Source organism: Salvelinus namaycush, chromosome 33 (genome assembly GCF_016432855.1).
Source record: "Salvelinus namaycush isolate Seneca chromosome 33, SaNama_1.0, whole genome shotgun sequence".
Taxonomy (NCBI): Eukaryota; Metazoa; Chordata; class Actinopteri; order Salmoniformes; family Salmonidae; genus Salvelinus; species Salvelinus namaycush.
In genome coordinates this window covers 2,841,374-2,862,092 of record NC_052339.1, presented here as the reverse complement: position 1 = coordinate 2,862,092, position 20,719 = coordinate 2,841,374, and the positions used below count along the sequence as shown (strand labels likewise).

At 42.1% G+C, this 20,719-nt stretch overlaps 2 protein-coding genes across 3 annotated transcripts in view; one reads left to right on the top strand and one right to left on the bottom strand.

Moving 5' to 3' along the window:
- The window catches only part of LOC120027636 (M-protein, striated muscle-like), a 42,508-nt gene extending 35,450 nt beyond the window's left edge, over positions 1 to 7,058 (bottom strand). Inside the window, exon 1 of the mRNA XM_038972634.1 lies at positions 6,901 to 7,058. Coding sequence (XP_038828562.1) covers positions 6,901 to 7,058 — 158 coding nt within the window. The remainder of the gene's footprint in view (positions 1 to 6,900) is intronic.
- A 6,149-nt stretch (positions 7,059 to 13,207) lies between these two features.
- Positions 13,208 to 18,859, top strand: LOC120027963 (myosin regulatory light polypeptide 9-like). Of its 2 annotated transcripts, XM_038973058.1 has the most exons (4): positions 13,208 to 13,289; positions 15,662 to 15,873; positions 16,374 to 16,535; positions 18,334 to 18,506. In XM_038973058.1, exons 2-4 carry the CDS (start codon positions 15,690 to 15,692, stop codon positions 18,504 to 18,506), a joined length of 519 nt encoding a protein of 172 aa, XP_038828986.1. In that variant the 5' UTR covers positions 13,208 to 13,289; positions 15,662 to 15,689. The 2 variants fall into 2 exon arrangements, with proteins under 2 accessions (XP_038828986.1, XP_038828987.1); XM_038973059.1 differs by lacking the exon at positions 13,208 to 13,289 and having other exon boundaries at positions 15,690 to 15,873; positions 18,334 to 18,859.
- Positions 18,860 to 20,719: the final 1,860 nt, after the last annotated feature.

Sequence of the window (20,719 nt, the reverse complement as noted above, 5' to 3'; positions counted from 1 at the left end):
AGGCCTGGAGCAGGATCGATTTGGAGGTGGAGGGTCCGTCATGGTCTGGGGCGGTGTGTCACAGTATCATCGAACTGAGCTTGTTGTCATTGCAGGCAATCTCAACGCTGTGCGTTACAGGGAAGACACCCTCCTCCCTCATGTGGTACCCTTCCTGCAGGGTCATCCTGACATGACACTCCAGCATGACAATGCCACCAGCCATACTGCTCGTTCTGTGCGTGATTTCCTGCAAGACAGGAATGTCAGTGTTCTGCCATGGCCAGCGAAGAGCACGGATCTCAATCCCATTGAGCACGTCTGGGACCTGTTGGCTCAGAGGGTGAGGGCTAGGGCCATTCCCCCCAGAAATGTTTGGGGACTTGCAGGTGCCTTGGTGGAAGAGTGGGGTAACATCTCACAGCAAGAACTGGCAAATCTGGTGCAGTCCATCAGGAGGAGATACACTACAGTACTTAATTCAGCTGGTGGCCACACCTGATACTGACAGTCACTTTCATGTTGATCCCCCTCTTTGTTCTAGGACACATTATTCAATTTCCACATGTCTGTGGAACTTGTTCAGTTTATGTCTCAGTTGTTGAATCTTATGTTCATACAAATAGTTGTTAAGTTTGCTGAAAATAAACGCAGTTGACAGTGAGAGGACGTTTCTTTTTTTGCTGAGTTTACAAAGGATCTCAGCTGAAAACCCACACACACCTGACAATACAAACCAAACTAGAGGTCGACCGATTATGATTTTTCAACGCCGATACCGATTAAGTCGGTATTTTTACCGACAATTTTAATGACAATTACAACAATACTGAATGAACACTTATTTTAACTTAATGTAATACACCAATAAAATCAATTTAGCCTCAAATAAATAATGAAACATGTTCAATTTGGTTTTAATAATGCAAAAACAATGTGTTGGAGAAGAAAGTAAAAGTGCAATATGTGCCATGAAAGAAAGCTAACGTTTAAGTTCCTTGCTCAGAACGTGAGAACATATGAAAGCTGGTGGTTCCTTTTAACATGAGTCTTCAATATTCCCAGGTAAGAAGTTTTAGGTTGTAGTTATTATAGGACTATTTCTCTCTAAACCAATTGTATTTCATATACCTTTGACTATTAGATGTTCTTTTAGGCACTTTAGTATTGCCAGTGTAACAATATAGCTTCCATCCCTCTCCTCGCTCCTACCTGGGCTCGAACGAGGAACACATCGACAACAGCCACCCTCAAAGCAGCATTACCCATGCAGAGCAAGGGGAACAACTACTCCAAGTCTCAGAGCGAGTGCCGTTTGAAACGCTATTAGCGTGCACCACGCTAACTAGCTAGCCATTTCACATCGGTTACACCAGCCTAATCTCGGAAGTTGATAGGCTTGAAGTCATAAACAGCAGAGCTGCTGGCAAAACGCACGAAAGTGCTGTTTGAATGAATGCTTACGAGCCTGCTGGTGCCTACCATCGCTCAGTCAGACTGCTCTATCAAATCATAGACTTAATTATAACACACAGAAATACAAGCCTTAGGTCATTAATATGGTAGAATCCGGAAACTATCATCTCGAAAACAAACGTTTATTCTTTCAGTGAAATACGGAACCGTTCCGTATTTTATCTAACGGGTGGCATCCATAAGTCTAAATATTCCTGTTACATTGCACAAACTTCAATGTTATGTCATAATTATGTAAAATTCTGGCAAATTAGTTCGCAACGAGCCAGGCGGTCCAAACTGTTGCATATACCCTGACTCTGCGTGCAATGAACGCAAGAGAAGTGACAATTTCACCTGGTTAATATTGCCTGCTAACCTGGATTTCTTTTAGCTAAATATGCAGGTTTCAAAATATATACTTCTGTGTATTGATTTTAAGAAAGGCATTGATGTTTATGGTTAGGTACAGTCGAGCAACGACAGTCCTTTTTCGCGAATGCGCTTCGCATCAATTATATGCAACGCAGGACATGCTAGATAAACTAGTAATATCATCAACCACGTGTAGTTAACTATTGATTATGATTGATTGTTTTTTATAAGATAAGTTTAATGCTAGCTAGCAACTTACCTTCTTACTGCATTTGCGTAACAGGCAGGCTCCTCGTGGAGTGCAAAGTAAGGCAGGTGTTTAGAACGTTGGACTAGTTAACCGTGAGGTTGCAAGATTGAATCCCCGAGCTGACAAGGTAAAAATCTGTCGTTCTGCCCCTGAACAAGGCAGTTAACCCACCGTTCCTAGGCCGTCATTGAAAATAAGAATTTGTTCTTAACTGACTTGCCTAGTTAAATAAAGGTGTAAAAAAAATCCATTTTAAAAAAATTGGCCAAATCGGTGTCCAAAAATACCGATTTCCGATTGTTATGAAAACTATAAATTGGCCCTAATTAAAATCGGCCAGTCCGATTAATCGGTCGACCTCTAAACCAAACATCCAACACAACCATTATTTAGGTTACATCAATTTTTTTCTCACAAGTATATCAACATTTAATTAACAGTACAGTGCCTTATAGGCAAAAACAAATATTCTAGACAATATGAAACAGTGTCATATGTATCTCCTATGTGTGCATACAATGTACACTGAGTGAACAAAACTTGCATTTTCATGACAGACTGACCAGGTGAATCCAGGTGAATTCTATGATCCATTATTGATGTCACTTGTTAAATCCACTTCAAACCAGTGTAGGTAAAGGGGAGGAGACAGGTTTAAAGTTCTTACTCAAGTTTTTTTTTTTTTTTTTTACTGTTGTTGGTTAGGGGCTCGTAAGTAAGTATTTCACAGTAAGGTCTACCACCTGTTGCATTCGTCACATTTGACTAATAAAATTTGATTTGAAATTCCCAATCTGTCCCTCATACCATCATGGCTACCTAATCACCACCAGCTTCCTATTGGCTCATTTATCCCCTCCTCCCCCTGTAAATCTTCTCCAGTTCATTGTGGTAAAAGAAAATAAGTAATCTTACCTGGTAAAATAAGGGTCAATAAATAAATAAATGTAGATAGACTACAATAAGAATGAATGGGAATGGGAATGCAGGCAAGGCAATCCACATTCAACAATTGGTATGTCTGCACAATACCAGGAAAATCTCCATAACTTCTGGTATGTCACCATCAAGACTATATTAACAGCAAAAGTCTATTCAATTCAAACATCAACAGGGGAGAAAATGTCACTTACTGAGGCTTTTTGATTTGGATCCATCTTGTCAATACACAATTTCTATTCCCTATGCCATAAATACATTTCTATGCGACAAGGTAGAGTACTATGGTTCGACCAATGGAGTCACTAACCCTAAGGCAGGGAAAACTGGGTAAATTCCTGACAGCATGAGGTTCAACCATAAAGCCCAAATGAGGGACCATTAGCTCCACAGACACCCTTTGACCTCCTATGCACACTGTCAAGGCCAGTGTATTTAGAGATGCCATGTGTTTATAAGAGTGAGACCGCCAACATTTCAACACGTCATTCAATATAGTCACAACCACTATTGTTAGGCCGGCCATAGATTGCCAGAATAGTCTCGTAAATACTCCTACATGTCATCAATAATTCCTTAAATAAAATCATTCAAACAGCAAATAACGAACCACTGAAAGAGATTAATGACCACGGAATTCAACAGTTCTGGGAAATCCACAGGTGGAAACAATCCCCCCCCCCCCCAAAAAAAAACATGTTTTATTGTCACATACACCTGATAGGTGCAGTGAAATGTGTTGTTTTACAGGTTCAGCCATAGTAGTACAAAGCCCCTGGAGAAAATGTGTGTTAAGTGCCTTGCGAAAGGGCACATTGACAGGTATTCAAACTATCGACCATTCAGTTACTGTCCCAACACTCTAACCGCTAGGCTACCCTTTACTGCCAACACAGAGCCCTGCCGATCCATCACGACTGGTCTGCCAACATAACCGTCCAAGGGGGTTTCAACAGGCTCTGTACATTATGCCTTGAATCTTTTCTTCCGTGCCCATAAATCTGCTCCTTTTACTCGCTGTTAAGAACGCACTGGACGACCAGTTCTTATAGCCTTTAGCCGTACCCTTATCCTACTCCTCCTCTGTTCCTCTGGTGATGTAGAGGCTAACCCAGACCCTGCAGCCCCCAGCATCACTCCCATTCCACAGGCGCTCTCATTTGTTGACTTCTGTAACCGTAAAAGCCTTGGTTTCATGCATATTAACATTAGAAGCCTCCTCCCCAAGTTTGTTTTATTCACTGCTTTAGAACACTCCTCCAACCCGGATGTCCTAGCCGTGTCTGAATCCTGGCTTAGGAAGGCCACCAAAAATCCTGAAATTTCCATCCCTAACTATAACATTTTCCGACAAGATAGAACTGCCAAAGGGGGCGGAGTTGCAATCTACTGCAGAGATAGGCTGCAGACTCCATCTTCAAAGGGGGAGACACTCTAGACCCAAACTGTTATAGACCTATATCCATCCTGCCTTTCTAAAATCTTCGAAAGCCAAGTTAATAAACAGATCACCGACCATTTCGAATCCCACCGTACCTTCTGCACTATGCAATCTGGTTTCCGAGCTGGTCATGGGTGCACCTCAGCCACGCTCAAGGTCCTAAACAATATCATAACCGCCATCGATAAAAGACAGTACTGTGCAGCCTTCTTCATTGACCTGGCCAAGGCTTTCGACTTCGTCAATCACTGCATTCTTATCAGCAGACTCAATAGCCTTGGCTTCTCAAATGACTGCCTCGCCTGGTTCACCAACTACTTCTCAGATAGAGTTAAGTGTGTCAAATCGGAGGGCCTGTTGTCCAGACCTCTGGCAGTCTCTATGGGGGTGCCACAGGGTTCAATTCTCGGGCCGACTCTTTTCTCTGTATATACCAATGATGTCGCTCTTGCTGCTGGTGATTCTCTGATCCACCTCTACGCAGACGACACCATTCTGTATACATCTGGCCCTTCTTTGGACACTGTGCTAACAAACCTCCAAACGAGCTTCAACACCATACAATACTCCTTCCGTGGTCTCCAACTGCTTTTAAATGCTAGTAAAACTAAGTACATGCTCTTCAACCGATTGCTGCCCACACCATCCCGCCCGACTAACATCACTACTCTGGACGGTTCTGACTTAGAATATGTGGACAACTACAAATTCCTAGGTGTCTGGCTAGACTGGAAACTCTCCTTCCAGACTCACATTAAACATCTCCAATCCAAAATTAAATCTAGAATCGGCTTCCTATTTCGCAACAAAGCCTCCTTCACTCATGCTACCAAACACACCCTCGTAAAACTGACTATCCTACCGATCCTTGACTCAGGCGATGTCATTTACAAAATAGCCTACAACACTCTACTCAGCAAACTGGGTGTAGTCTATCACAGGGCCATCCGTTTTGTCACCAAAGCCCCATATACTACACACCACCACTGTATGCTCTCGTTGGCTGGCCCTCACTACATATTCGTCTCCAAACCCACTGGCTCCAACTCATCTATAAGTCTTTGCTAGTTAAAGCCCCGCCTTATCTCAGCTCACTGGTCACCATAGCAACACCAACCAGTAGCACACACTCCAGCAGGTATATTTCACTGGTCATCCCCAAAGCCAATAGTTCCTTTGGCCGCCTTTCCTTCCAGTTTTCTGCTGCCAATGACAGGAACGAATTGCAAAAAATATATATATATTTTTTTAAATCACTGAAGCCTTATATCTCCCTCTCTAACTTTAAGCATCAGCTGTCAGAGCAGCTTACCGATCACTGTACACAGCCAATCTGTAAATAGCACACCCAACTACCTCATCCCCATATTATTACATACCCTCTTGCTCTTTTGCACCCCAGTATCTCGACTTGCACATCATCATCTGCACATCTATCACTCCAGTGTTAATGCTAAATTGTAATTATTTCACCTCTGTGGCCTATTTATTGCCTTACCCTCCCTACTCTTCTACATTTGCACACACTGTACATAGATTTTTCTATTGTGTTATTGACTGTACGTTTTTTTGTGTGTAACTCTGTGTTGTTGTTTTTGTCGTACTGCTTTGCTTTATCTTGGCCAGGTCGCAGTTGTAAATGAGAACTTGTTCTCAACTGGCCTACCTGGTTAAATAAAGGTGAAATAAAAATAAAATAAAAACAAAATATCTTAATAGGGAAACAAGACCTCAAGGAAGTAAACCATTAAAACGGGGTTTAGACAACTAGGGCAGAGAATCTACACCACAGCTCACATTCCCAAAGACATGGTATGCATGGGTCAGGATGTTATTTCAGTCTATAGGCCATGGCAAAGGCCGATACCATAACACTTCATTATGCAACCCAGTGCATTCCTTTAAAGCTTGATTATACCCAGCCTGCACCAAACATTTATGACGACAGAGCCGGTGTGAATCTGAGATGTTCTATTTCTGGTTAACTGAACGATAGTGAGAACTAGGAGAAGGTTGTCTTAAAAGAAAAAGTGCATTAGTTCAAAAGCATACAAAGCAGTGTGCAACAGACACCGATATACACAGTATCCATGCAACGGGCTACTTGGAACTTCATGCAGGATTCACAGACATGTTATATTTGTGGAATGGTTTTTAGAGAAAACAGATAAGGTTGGAGAATGTTACTGGGAGTGGTCAAACATTAATACCGCAGGTGTAGAAGCAGGAAGTAGAATAATTATTATTTAACGCAGAGAAATAAGGGTTACTAAGCATGACCGACTGATGTGGAGGCCATGATGGCACGGGAAAAGTTGCCAGAAGTATGAGATAGGAAGTAAGTTGGGTGGGGGTGATGGGGTTACAAGGGCAGCAGGGCCATCTTCTGACACCAGTATGGAGGGGATGCATGGATATGGGCCAGAGCTACTGTGCTGCAGGGCATCCTGCTCCTCCTTACCCCCTGCTGGCACTGAGACTGGCACTGGCTCTGCTGTGGGTGGCATAGCTGCTGCTGCTCGACTGGTACTGGCTAACAGCCGACTCCACCTCCTTGCTGCGGTAGCCACGGTCATAGTGGCGGTGCTGTTTCTGGTAGAAAGGAATGGATCCAGACATCCTGCACGGTGTTCCTGGCACGGGCACTGAATTCTCAGTCTCTTGTAGTCTGCCTGTCTGCTTAGCTAGTGTTTGAGAATGGTTTTGTTCAATACAGTTAAAGCACTGTTGCGAAATGTACTTTTGTAAGCTATTATTTGTTTAATGTTTCATTTACAATTTGTCTTGATGATACTTGTTGTTATTGTATTATGTTACTTGAAATAATCACAGAGGAACAGTCATGACCTTCATTGTCTCTATTGGATTAGGGGGGAAATTATATTGATTGTGCCAGATCAATATCGTCATGCTCTGTACACAACTCAAGTGTAGCCTACTATCAACATCAGTGGACAAGGAATAAAATGCACAACTTTTTTCTGATAGTAAAATTTGCCAAATTGATTCAGTAGATGTAGAATTAAAATATTTTGAGGGTTTTTCCAAATAACTTGACTTGTGTAGCCTAGGCCTATATCCTGTTAATGGAAGTCAATGGATTTCCAGATTCCATTGTTTTGAAAATACTTTTTGGCTGTTCTAAACGGCAATAGGCATAGTATGTTAACTGACATGAGTGGATGGCAACAGGTGCACTGGTTCAGTAGTTGTTCAATCCAATAGGGCATGATTTTAATATGAGAAAAGCCTGTGAATCTGAAATTCCAAATTGCAGTGTGCGACTGAGGCTGGCATAGCACAGGATTCACATTGCAAACAATCACACCATCAAAATGCACACTAAACATAACATAATATTCAACAACGAATTATGAAAAAAATTACCTCTGGTTACTTCTATTTTGCTGATGAATCAGAAAGCGTATCAGTTACTCGTATCGCGATAACTTACTTAGGCCCAAAAAGCCACCAACTGCTGAAAGCAAAGGAAAAAGTGATCCAACTCCAGGTGTAAGTCAACGAAGCTTGATATCCAGGCAAAGCCGCAGGTAGGTGCGGTAGCAGAGGACAGGGCAGCCGTCTACACAACAAAAATAATATTGGCACTCTATGGAATGGCCAAACCGCAGTTACGTCCTTTTATGGCGTGGAGGTCTGATAAATATAGACGAGTGCAGAGCGGATTGAAGCTATCACAACTCTAGGAAGAGAGCGGCAGACCCAACCTAGTTCCAGCGACGTTTGAATAGGTTGGTCATTGACGAGTGCGACTATTTGCAACGCCAAAAATTACTCTCTCTACCTGTTGGCCTATATTTTAGACAAGGCCTACTGTACAGACAATGTGTAGCCTTTCATCATCAGTCAGTGTTACTGTATTTTTGACACCACTTATTGGAAAGAGTATAGCCTAACTCATCATCAGTGTCCCATTAATGGAATAGTTTATACATTTGGTATTTAAACATGGGTATTTCCTCTTACAGAAGACCTTAGATGTATTAATGACTATCAAGGTTTTTTGTCATTGTATCATATTCACATTTAGAAAGGTCACTTTAGGCCTCACACCTGAACATCTGGTTGCCTGGCAGCCCTATATACTACTCTGATCAATCTTATTGGGCTGACCCCATAACTTGGACTTTATCTTAAAAAGGAATAAACATATTGTGCCAATGTTCAATAGCCTACACTTCACTAATGGTTGTCTTGTCTCCTCACAATATCTAAGAGAGCTTCAGCTGTGTCTGTGACTAACTATAGCCATGCTATTGTTGCCTGTGTCACGTAAAACAAATGCCAGTTAGCATTGTGTGTGCTTGCATGAAAGAGAGAGTGCACATGCCCATGTTTTATCATGTGGGTGGAGCCCTACTCCTTGCCTTTTGACCCTGCACGTGAAACTGACAAATGTGACATCCTCTGAGTAGTGATTGAATACTAAGGCTCCTGCTTTGTTATGGCTCCTGCTTTGTTATGAGACGATGAATGATCTTACAGATTACACAAAACACTATAAAACCACTAGTCTGTGATTCTTTCTTTGCTTGAACAACTTTCCAAGACAGGTCATCCACTTTTAGCCTTTGCCTTATTCCTTGCATCACTATACACACGTCTTCGTCATGCTATTTCCAGAATACAGATCATGAATGCAAATTTTGGTATCTTCAGTAGTTCCTACTGATAGAGAGAGCATTGACCAATCAGACACCTATGGAGGTACATTTACCATAGAACGTCATATTGAATCACATATCTCTATGGTACATACAACATAACAAAAGACCAGCTGTCTTTGTGTGACTGAACATCAAAGGAAATTGTGTTGCTTTTCAATAGGGTTTCAACTAAAACTACAGTAATTTACTCTAATCTAAAGATAACCCCCAATTACCTGACAGCATGGCAATCATAACTCATTATGGAGGATATTTTATTCAAAAAATGATTCACTCTTCCATTTAAAGCTCAAGTGCCTTCCCAACCAGGAATGTGATAAAATTGTGGGCTAATGACTTCATCCTATCACAACCTGCAGTAAATCATTGGGATGGTACTACTATGTTCCAACTTTATTTAACTAGGCAAGTCAGTTAAGAACAAATTCCTATTTACAATGACGGCCTACTCCAGCCAAACTCTGATGACACTGGGCCAATTGTGCACCGCCCTATGAGACTCCCAATCACGGCCAGATGTGATACAGCCTGGATTTGAACCAGGTACTATAGTGACACCTCTTGCACTGAGATGTAGTGCCTTAGACTGCTGCACCACTCGGGAGCCCAAATGGCACCCTATTTCCTATATAGTGCACTACTATTGACCAGTGGGTAGGAGTGGGTGTGTTAGATCATAGAAAGTCAGAATCATTTCAGGCAAGTCTTCTGTGAAACTCCTACTGGAAGTTGATTGATTGTAATTATGAATAGAAACTTTGTTTTAGTCCCCCCTATGAGACTAGCACCCTCAAGTGGTTGAATAAGGGCAGTGCAATATGAGGTCATGTTTCCAGGCAAGATTCTTTGATTTTGGTCAGACAGGCACAACACACTAAATTCACTAATCAATGACTTATTAATTAACTGAATCAAGTGTGTTCGTATTGGTTTAATGGTCTAGAGATTTACTATTATTTTATACATGTTAATGTTATTGTTTGTCTTCATGGATCCCAGAAATACTTGAAAAAATGTATTGTTGTTACTTGTTTAGACATAGCCTAGAGCTTGTTTTTTGGCGAATGTGAAACTATGTTAAGCTCTCCTCACCATACCAGTCTGGAGCAGCAACCCTCTGTCTCCTTTCAGTAAACATGAACACATTATGGTCTCAAGATGAGTTTGCCATTGCTCATTCCTGCCATTGTAGTGGTTCCCATCTGCTGAACTTGCTGATGAAGAAAATGTTATACTGTTCAACAGACTAAGAACCATTCCAGCTCTCTTGGGAACATGCAGAATGCATTCCTTTTTCATTTAAAAGATGGTTATTGGATCATAGTAGTAAACTAGCAGTAGCTCATACCGTGAACAACCAAACTATTAAGAAGTTAAATAGCACTATTAGGGATAATTCTGGTCATCTCTGTATACCCGTCGCAAGACCCACTAGTTGATAATTATTTATAAAACCCTCTTAGGCCTCACTCCCCGCTATCTGAGATATCTACTGCAGCCCTCATCCTCCACATTCAACACCCGTTCTGCCAGTCACATTCTGTTGAAGGTCCCCAAAGCACACACATCCCTGGGTCGCTCCTCTTTTCAGTTCACTACAGCTAGCGACTGGAACGAGCTGCAACAAACACTCAAACTGGACAGTTTTATCTCAATCTCTTCATTCAAAGACTCAATCGTGGACACTTACTGACAGTTGTGGCTGCTTTGCGTGATGTACTGTTGTCTCTATCTTCTTGCCCTTTGTGCTGTTGTCTGTGCCCAATAATGTTTGTACCATGTTTTGTGCTGCTACCATGTTGTGTTGCTACCATGTTGTTGTCATGTTGTGTTGTCATGTGTGCTGCCTTGCTATGTTGTTGTCTTAGGCCTCTCTTTATGTAGTGCTGTGTTGTCTCGTCATGATGTGTGTTTTGTCCTATATTTATATAAACTCAGCAAAAAAAGAAATGTCCCATTTTCAGGACCCTGTCTTTCAAAGATAATTCATAAAGATCCAAATTACTTCACAGATCTTCGTTGTAAAGGGTTTAAAAACTGTTTCCCATGCTTGATCAATGAATCATAAACAATGAATGAACATGCACCTGTGGAATGGTCGTTAAGACACTAACAGCTTACAGACGGTAGGCAATTAAGGTCACAGTTATGAAAACTTAGGACACTAAAGAGGCCTTTCTGGGCCTCCCGGGTGGCGCAGTGGTCTAAGGCACTGCATCGCAGTGCTAGCTGTGCCACCAGAGATTCTGGGTTCAAGCTCTGTCGCAGCCTGCTGTGACTGGGAGGCCCATGGGGCGGCGCACAATTGGCACAGCGTCGTCCGGGTTAGGGAGGGTTTGGCCGGCAGGGATATCCTTGTCTCATCGCGCACTAGCGACTCCTGTGTCGGGCCGGGCGCAGTGCACGCTGACCAGGTCGCCAGGTGTACGGTGTTTCCTCTGACACATTGGTGCAGCTGGCTTCCGGGTTGGATGTGCATTGTGTCAAGAAGCAGTGCGGCTAGGTTGGGTTGTGTTTCGGAGGACGCATGGCTCTCGACCTTCGCCTCTCCCGTGTCCGTACAGGAGTTGCAGCGATGAGACAAGACTGTAACTACTACCAATTGGATACCACGAAATTGGGGAGAAAAAAAGGCCTTTCTACTGACTCTGAAAAACACCAAAAGAAAGATGCCCAGGGTCCCTGTTCATCTGCGTTAACGTGCCTTAGGCATGCTGCAAAGAGGCAAAAGAAAAAAGACTGCAGATGTGGCCAAGGCAATAAATTGCAATGTCCGTACTGTGAGACGCCTAAGACAGCTTTACACCGAGGATTGTACTCTGGAGCGGGATCGGTTTGGAGGTGGAGGGTCCGTCATGGTCTGGGGCGGTGTGTCACAGCATCATCAGACTGAGCTTGTTGTCATTGCAGGCAATCTCAACGCTGTGCATTACAGGGAAGACATCCTCCTTCCTCATGTGGTGCTCATCCTGACATGACCCTCCAGCATGACAATGCCACCAGCCATACTGCTCGTTCTGTGCGTGATTTCCTGCAAGACGAAAATGTCAGTGTTCTGCCATGGCCAGCGAAGAACCTGGATCTCAATCCCATTGAGCACGTCTGGGACCTGTTGGATCGGAGGGTGAGGGCTAGGGCCGTTCCCCCAAGAAATGTTTGGGAACTTGCAGGTGCCTTGGTGGAAGAGTGGGGTAACATCTCACAGCAAGAACTGGCAAATCTGGTGCAGTCCATGAGGAGGAGATGCACTGCAGTACTTAATGCAGCTGGTGGCCACACCTGATACTGGCAGTCACTTTTCATTTTGATCCCCCCTTTGTTCAGGGACACATTATTCAATTTCTGTTCGTCACATATCTGTGGAACTTGTTTTGTCTCAGTTGTTGAATCTTGTTATGTTCATACACATATTTACACATGTTAAGTTTGCTGAAAATAAACACAGTTGACAGTGAGAGGACGTTTCTTTTTGTGCTGAGTTTACAAAGGAGTTTAATTACAGCCCCCGTCCCCGCAGGAGGCCTTTTGCCTTTTGGTAGGCCATCATTGTAAATAAGAATTTGTTCTTAACTGACTTGCCTAGTGAAATAAAGGTAAAAAAAAATATTTAAAAAAATAATTATGTTTGCTGTTCCTTTGGCCTATGACAAGAGGGTGGGGCTCAACTAGTGTAGAAGTGTTGGAAATGGCTTAGCTATAATCATTCTATTTTTGTATATGTTTTGTGAAATGAAGGAAATCCGAGTTTTAATATAATTAAAATTGTGTCACCAAAGTAACGTTATTTTACTCATGATTAGGCACAGGAAGATGCATTTATTTTCTCCGTATTTGGGCATATGTCAAGAATGTCTTTTGAGAAAACACCATTACCTCGTGGGGGTTTACCAAAGTAAAAATGAAATGATTTACGAGCATTTACATAAACTATGTATAGTCAAATCTAAAAAACATTAAAGACATATCTAAATATGTATTGTTTTATTGTACGGTGCAAAATATAATTGAATACAAATACAAATGATTTAGACATTTTAAAGTCCTCCCCATTTCCCGAAGTTGGTTTGGCCTGCATTTCCTGTGCGAAACCATTATTAGGAAGTTAGGGCGGTGGTTGAGAGGGCAGCACGGGCTAACTGACTATCCTTTTTTTCGGAATTAGGTAGGTCTTATATATATTCTTATTTGAACGTAAAAAGTATTATTTCACTTGTTAATTCCATGCTACTTTTGAATTGTCAGTTATATAGCTTAAAATGTCGAAGCTACTCGTGTTACTATGAATGTATGTGTTTTCTGGCTGATTTAGCTAGCGGGGTTAGCAAGCTAGCTATATCGGCTTGTTAGCTGCCAAAATGACAGTATTTCCTGCATGGGGAGAAATAACATTTCGTTCTAACTAGCACATTTATCGTTTTAAGTTACATATAACAGGCCGTACGGTAGTTGGTTAAATATTATAATGACGCAAATGTGTACCAAAACCAAGTAACTAGCGTAGCGGACGTCCTGGGATTCGTAATGTTTTTAACCCAACAATGTCGCTAACGTCACCAGTGTGTTGCGACCCGCGTGAACAACAGTGGAGTCGGTGTTTACCTTCAAAATAAAAGTTCCCCATTGAAACTGATGCAAACGGATGAAAATTGTGGAATCGTGACACAATTGGACTAGATCATGCTACACAAGGTTGGCCTGTTATAAGTTCAACAAAATACTGTTAGTTTGACCCCTTAAAATAAAATCTGAAATTGCGCTGTGGGTGTATTTTAATTCAGAGTTGGTTTGAGGTCATACTTCTATGCACTGTACAGTCTGTGCACCTATGAAATGGGTTATCAGCCTACTCAGTGACACTCAAAGAACACAACTAGAGTTTACACAAATGTTAGCGTCTTGGCTCTTGTAGCCGGACATTGACTGTGGAATTCACATTGGTTGACTGAGCTTAATTTTGCTCATTTCACTCCCACAATAAGGGTTAAGATGTTAATACTTGTGGAAACTCTACATAGTTATGTTCTGTGAGTGTCTGAGTAGGGTGACAACCAATTTCATGGGTGCACATAGGTTAGGATGTACATTGCAATATTAATGTTCCATACACATAGGTAGACTGATATACTTCAGGATTTTGGCAATGAGTCAGATTAACTTGTGGATTCCATTTTTTTCTATCCAGTATGAATGATGTTGGCATTGGCTCACGAAACTACCTCTAACTAGTGTTACCCATGGACTTCCAGTCATTGCTTTCTGCTAGCATGACTTCTAGTGGTTGTTTCAGAGTCCCACAATAAGAGCTAAGACGCTAATATTTTTGTTAACCCTACAAAGTTGTGTTCTGAGTCACTGGGTAGGCTGATACCCCATTTCATTGGAGAACAATTCATAGGTTAGTCTGTAGAGTGCTTATTTATAAGTATGCCCCCAATGAAATTCTTTATTCAAATGCATACACAGTGCGACTAGATCATGGTTTCATTTTTGTCAAATTGTAACTATTTGTATAACGTCCAAACCTTGTTTGGCGTTATCTAGTCCAATTGTGGCATGATTACACTTTTTGTATCTGTTTGCATCATTTTCAAAGTGCGTCTTTTATTTTGAAAGTTAACACAGATTCCAGTATTGTTGCTAATGTTGTTCAGGACAAGTCCAAACGTCAGCTGTCTATCTGTAGCTTATTGCTCATAGTCATTCCAAATTTGTGTAAATTGATATTTGGTTTCATGTTAATTTCTACGATACTATCTACATTACTTTAGGTTACGCAGATATTAACAGCTAAAAGCAGTTTATAGGCCTCATTCATGACGTAGCCCTAACTTGGCATGAGTTTTTTTCCCGTAAGTTCTTTCTCAAAATATCATTATAATGTTAATGATGCCTTGACTGTCACTAGATTTCTCACCTACCCTCAATAGAAAAGGATATGTGGTCTTGGAAAGAACTTCAGTCTGAATTTAGTCCTATCATTGTTCAACCTCAAATTAGGTCACCGAATCAGTCTTATCCAGCTGTGTTGCCATAATAGTGAATCAATGGCGTGGACCACTGGCTCCCTCTTACTTGCTAGGAAGGGAGGCATATTAGAGGCAGTGGCCCTCTTCCTCTTCAAATAAGACGTTGTTGAACTTGCCTGAAAAGGGAATTTATTCTCACATCTGTAGTTTATCCTATCCTGTGCAAAGGGAACAGCTAGAAACAACCTTCACAGCAGTAAAACATTTCCATTTATAGCACAGTGAGGACACATCCCTGGGGAATAATTTGCCAGTCTGAATTAGATTAGCCCATAGCCACAGAAAGCTGGGCATGACTAGTCAAATCTTATTTTGGGTAATGACATGAGCCAGGTTGCCTGCTTGTTTTTGTAGACCCTTGTGTATCCTCAAATGTTATTGTCCCTAGAATTGAACTTCATTGACATCATCAAAACACTAATTCTAAATCTGATTGAAAGGGTAAGTAACTTTTTAGGCTATTACAAATCTGGTGCTGTGGTCTTATTCAGGAATATTCTCTTTTCAGCCTCGCAGGTAAACACACAACAGCCAAAATGTCGAGCAAACGGGCCAAGGGAAAGACCACCAAGAAGCGCCCCCAGCGCGCTACCAGCAATGTGTTCGCCATGTTTGACCAGTCTCAGATCCAGGAGTTCAAAGAGGCCTTCAACATGATCGACCAGAACCGCGACGGGTTTGTCGACAAGGAGGACCTGCATGACATGCTTGCCTCACTAGGTGTGTCTCTGAAGCCCCCCCTTAGCTGAGCTGAAATCTGTCCATGGTTTTCTCTTGGACATTGATTCACTCAATGTGAAACTGAGGCACTAGATGATTTGTGATATCTCTTGTGTGCTTGTGTTGGGCTCCCTTCTCAATGATTGCGTATGTCTTTTGTTCAATGCTTAGTGTTAAACTTTGTAGTGTTTGTGGACCCAGTCCGTCTTGCTGAAAGGGTTTAGGTTTGTTATGTAAGGTGATACAGGGTATTTACCCCCAGGCTAAGGTTGGGTTTGTCTCCCAGCTGGTAAGTTGGTGTTAGGAGAGAGGCATTCCATTGAAACAGTCGTGCATTCACAAAGAACATGCATTTTTCCAAAATTCCCTACCACCCTGTTACCATTGTTTTATATGATTGAAACCATTTATGCCGATTATTATTGTAAAACTAGGTTGCTGTTGACAGGAAGTTGAATGCAATCTGTTCTAATGTGGCACTCTTTGTCTTTGTTTTTTAGGGAAGAACCCAACTGATGATTACCTGGAGGCTATGATGACTGAAGCGCCTGGGCCCATCAACTTCACCATGTTCCTCACCATGTTCGGAGAGAAGCTCAACGGCACAGATCCCGAGGACGTCATCAGAAACGCTTTTGCCTGTTTCGACGAAGAAGGCACAGGTAAGCCTATAACAAATCATTGGGTTTTTCTTTAAGGAATTATTCCAAGTGGAAAGGAATGTTGTTAGTGTCGGCCTGTATAGATTCATACTGTTGTAGTGACTGACAATGGATGCTGTAGTTGTGTAGAGAAGTTTCAAGTTTTATTATGCATGGTCCAACGAAATTCTTAGTTGTAAGTTCCTTCTCGACAATGCAACAATGATAAGTAAATGGCAGTAGAATAGAATAACCATAGTGTACGTTATACAGGAAGGTGCAATTTATAGTCCAATATTTCCAAGTGTATAAATTGAGCAGTATATTTAGTCTGGTGGCAGCAGTTGTGTGCGTGCTAAGGTGCGGAGAATCAGAGAAGGTGCTCAGTCTGGTTCAAGTGCTCAGCAGTCTGATGGCTTGTGGATAGAAACTCGCTGTGCCTGTTGGTATCAGACCTCATTCTTAGATGCCATCTGCCTGACCGGTAAGGGTGAGAATGTGTTTGTGGGGTTCTTGATGAAGATACAATTCCTGAGGAGTCTCTGGCTTAGCAGCATAGACTGGATGTTTGGGCTGTCCAAGTAACATCGGTGGGTTAAACCATGGCTCCCAAGGGTTTATTCCCAAAATGATTAATTCAGAGTGGTATACTATGAAGCAAGCTAGATCTACTCAGGCTTTTAAAGCTAGCCAGCTTCAGTTACCTACACATTCCAAGTCAGGCTTCATCTGTACTACGATGGATATTGCTCATTCATTGTAGTATGCCTGAAGCCTGACCTGGAATGCTTGTATTTCTAGCAGGCTTGTAATTAATTGCAGTTGCATATGGCTAGTCGAACTCCAAACTCTTCATTGAGACAATGTTGAAACATCAATCCATGGGCCACTGTCATTTTAATTTGTGCTGATTTCAAAATGACAAAGGCTATGGTGTTAAATGGGCTTGTAGAATTGCTGTGTTGATTTTATTACTTATTGTTAATGCTGTCTTTGGTGTGCTTTTTCCCACTCCTATCGCTCCTATCTGTGGAACACGTTGTGGCCATAGACATATCTATAGAAGGGTTTGGAACCTCCAACCAAGGCAATTTTAATAAAACTAGCAATGGCTGCCAGTCTTGATTTGAATGGGAACTGCCATTGGTGGGTTATGTCTATGGTTGGTTGGCTGTCAGTTATCCTTTCGCACATTTCTAAATACAATAGTGTGAAAAACACAGTTTGGAACGCAAATGCTGCCATTCAATGTGTGATGTGTATTTTAGCATAAATATTTTTAGTGTTAAAAAATGTGTAAATACTTTATCAGGTGTCTTCCTCAAATGAAGGGGATGATGACTATCTTTACAAGAGGGAAGGTATCTGATTTCATTGGTCCTCAACTCGTGGCTAAGAAACTTTATTCAGGATAAAGTGAGTTAGCCTGCCCTAGGATTTGTCATAGAAATTTACAAGGCTAAAAGGTGAGGGCTCTGGTCCATGTGGGAAATTCATGCTTACAAATACACATTGGGCATTTTTGTTTTATTCCTTAAGTATCCCTACCCCGAAACTTAATTTCAAAATATCACCTTTGAGCGGGCTGTGAATTGTAAATACAGAAATATGCTTTCTGTCAACTTCGATAAAATGTCTTGGTTAATGTTTTTGTTTCGTGTTGGGTTGGCCAGATGCTCGGCATTTAAAAATAAAAAATGCTGATGGGTTGGTTGTGAGTCAACACATGAATAACCCATGCATCACCACCCAAGGGGAGTAACCATGACATGGGCATTTTCTCATACCTGTCTCACTGCGTCACCCTGTCTGTCCTCAGGTGTCATCCAGGAGGAGTACCTCAGAGAACTGCTGACCACAATGGGTGACCGCTTCACAGACGAGGAGGTGGACGAGCTCTTCAGGGAGGCGCCCATTGACAAAAAGAGCAACTTCAACTATGTGGAGTTCACACGCATCCTAAAACATGGCGCAAAGGACAAGGACGATTAAGGCCACAGCCATGCCAGTTGTATTATGGTTTCTCTCTGACCCCTCTACTCTTTTACCCCCAGCTAGACCATCTTGCTGCATGTCTCAGCTCTAATAAATCATGTTTAGCAAGGTGAAACAATGGCTTTGACCATATCTGTGAGCTCCCATTTTAATACTGGCAGATTTGCACATCTGTATTGAGAAATTTAGCGGGTGGTGGTGAATTTGCAAAACAATGTACTAGTCTGTGACGTGAAATGGAAAATGCAACTCTGGAAGCAAGCTCCTATGCTACTCAAATGGTCTGGTCTAGCTGAATTTTTACATTTTATAATAAATATAAGCTTTAAATAAATGACTCTATCAACTTGTATTTTGCGCCATTCTTTACCCTATTTAAATCATGACTTAAGTCAGCATATTATTTCAGCAGTTATGTCTAGTAAGCTGATGGTTCCCTTCTTCCTGTGCTGGTATGTTATGTCCCAACAAGGAATTTTCTCAGTCATTACCCTTTCCACCTAGCGTGTGTGGACGTGTCGAAGAGAGCTAGTGACGGGTTTGGAATTCACCATGTTAGTTTGGAATTCCTAGATAATACTAAAATCGCTTAAATCTACACTTCTCAAAAAATGAATGAAATATTCTTATTAAATACTTTTTTCTTTACATAGTTGAATGTGCTGACAACAATCACACACAAATTACCAATGGAAATCAAATTTATCAACCCATGGCGGTCTGGATTTGGAGTCACACTCAAAATTAAAGTGGAAAACCACACTACAGGCTGATCCAACTTTGTAATGTCCTCAACAAGTCAAAATGAGGCTCAGTAGTGTGTGTGTGGCCTCCACGTGCCTGTATGACCTCCCTACAACGCCTGGGCATGCTCCTGATGAGGTGGCGGATGGTCTCCTGAGGGATCTCCTCCCAGACCTGGACTAAAGCATCCGCCAACTCCTGGACAGTCTGTGGTGCAACGTGGCGTTGGTGGATGGAGCGAGACATGATGCCCCAGATGTGCTCTATTGGATTCAGGTCTGGGGAACGGGCGGGCCAGTCCATAGCATCCATAGCATGTAAGCACAACCCCCACCTGTGGACGTCGGGCCCTCATACCAACCTCATGGAGTCTGTTTCTGACCGTTTGAGCAGACACATGCACATTTGTGGCCTGCTGGAGGTCATTTTGCAGGGCTCTGGCAGTGCGCCTCCTTGCACAAAGGCGGAGGTAGCGGTCCTGCTGCTGGGTTGTTGCCCTCCTACGGCCTCCTCCACGTCTCCTGATGTACTGGCCTGTCTCCTGGTAGGGCCTCCATGCTCTGGACACTACGCTGACAGACACAGCAAACCTTCTTGCCACAGCTCGCATTGATGTGCCATCCTGGATGAGCTGCACTACCTGAGCCACTTGTGTGGGTTGTAGACTCCGTCTCATGCTACCACTAGAGTGAAAGCACCGCCAGCATTCAAAAGTGACCAAAACATCAGCCAGGAAGCATAGGAACTGAGAAGTGGTGTGTGGTCACCACCTGCAGAACCATTCCTTTTTTGGGGGTGTCTTACTAATTGCCTATAATTTCCACCTTTTGTCTATTCCATTTGCACAACAGCATGTGAAATTTATTGTCAATCAGTGTTGCTTCCTAAGTGGACAGTTCGATTTCACAGAAGTGTGATTGACTTGGAGTTACATCAGATCCTTGTCATCAGTTTATTTTTAATAAATTCCCAAAAGATGCATATAGCAGCAGTCAATCATCTGGCACAGTAACAGCAAAAAATACCAAACCATACTATAACAGATTTGTAAATTTACTGCATCAAATATTACCACTTGCACTTAACTGAATTTCGTTAACAATTCTTTTGTTCCCATATTTACACTGAAATATACATTGTAACTTTCTCTTTAATGCTTATTCTAACTTCAGTAAGTCTATTTTGGTAACTCTGGCATTGTAGTTCCCCCTAGTGGCTTAGTGAAAAATATTAACCCAGCCCATTGGCTTAGTTAACGGCCAATCACTACTGAGCACCTTCCTTACAGAACCACGCTGGACCGGTGGCTGGATCTTTCACATGTTTTGTGGCATCCCCTGTTAGATTATGGGTTGCACTGTATTAGTTGGCCAAAAGCTGACATTTGCATGTATTTTCTAACAGTATGGTTAGGTCATGGTATGTTTAGTCAGAGTTTGCGTGTAGTTTGATAACCACCAACAAGA

What these genes read in the sequence shown, in the direction of transcription:
- LOC120027963 (XM_038973059.1), top strand. Translation starts at nt 15,690, where the DNA reads ATGTCGAGCAAACGGGCCAAGGGAAAGACCACCAAGAAGCGCCCCCAG. An exon ending in TGACATGCTTGCCTCACTAG is followed by an intron (nt 15,874 to 16,373) that starts GTGTGTCTCTGA and finishes TTTGTTTTTTAG; the next exon opens with GGAAGAACCCAACTGATGAT. An exon ending in TTTCGACGAAGAAGGCACAG is followed by an intron (nt 16,536 to 18,333) that starts GTAAGCCTATAA and finishes GTCTGTCCTCAG; the next exon opens with GTGTCATCCAGGAGGAGTAC.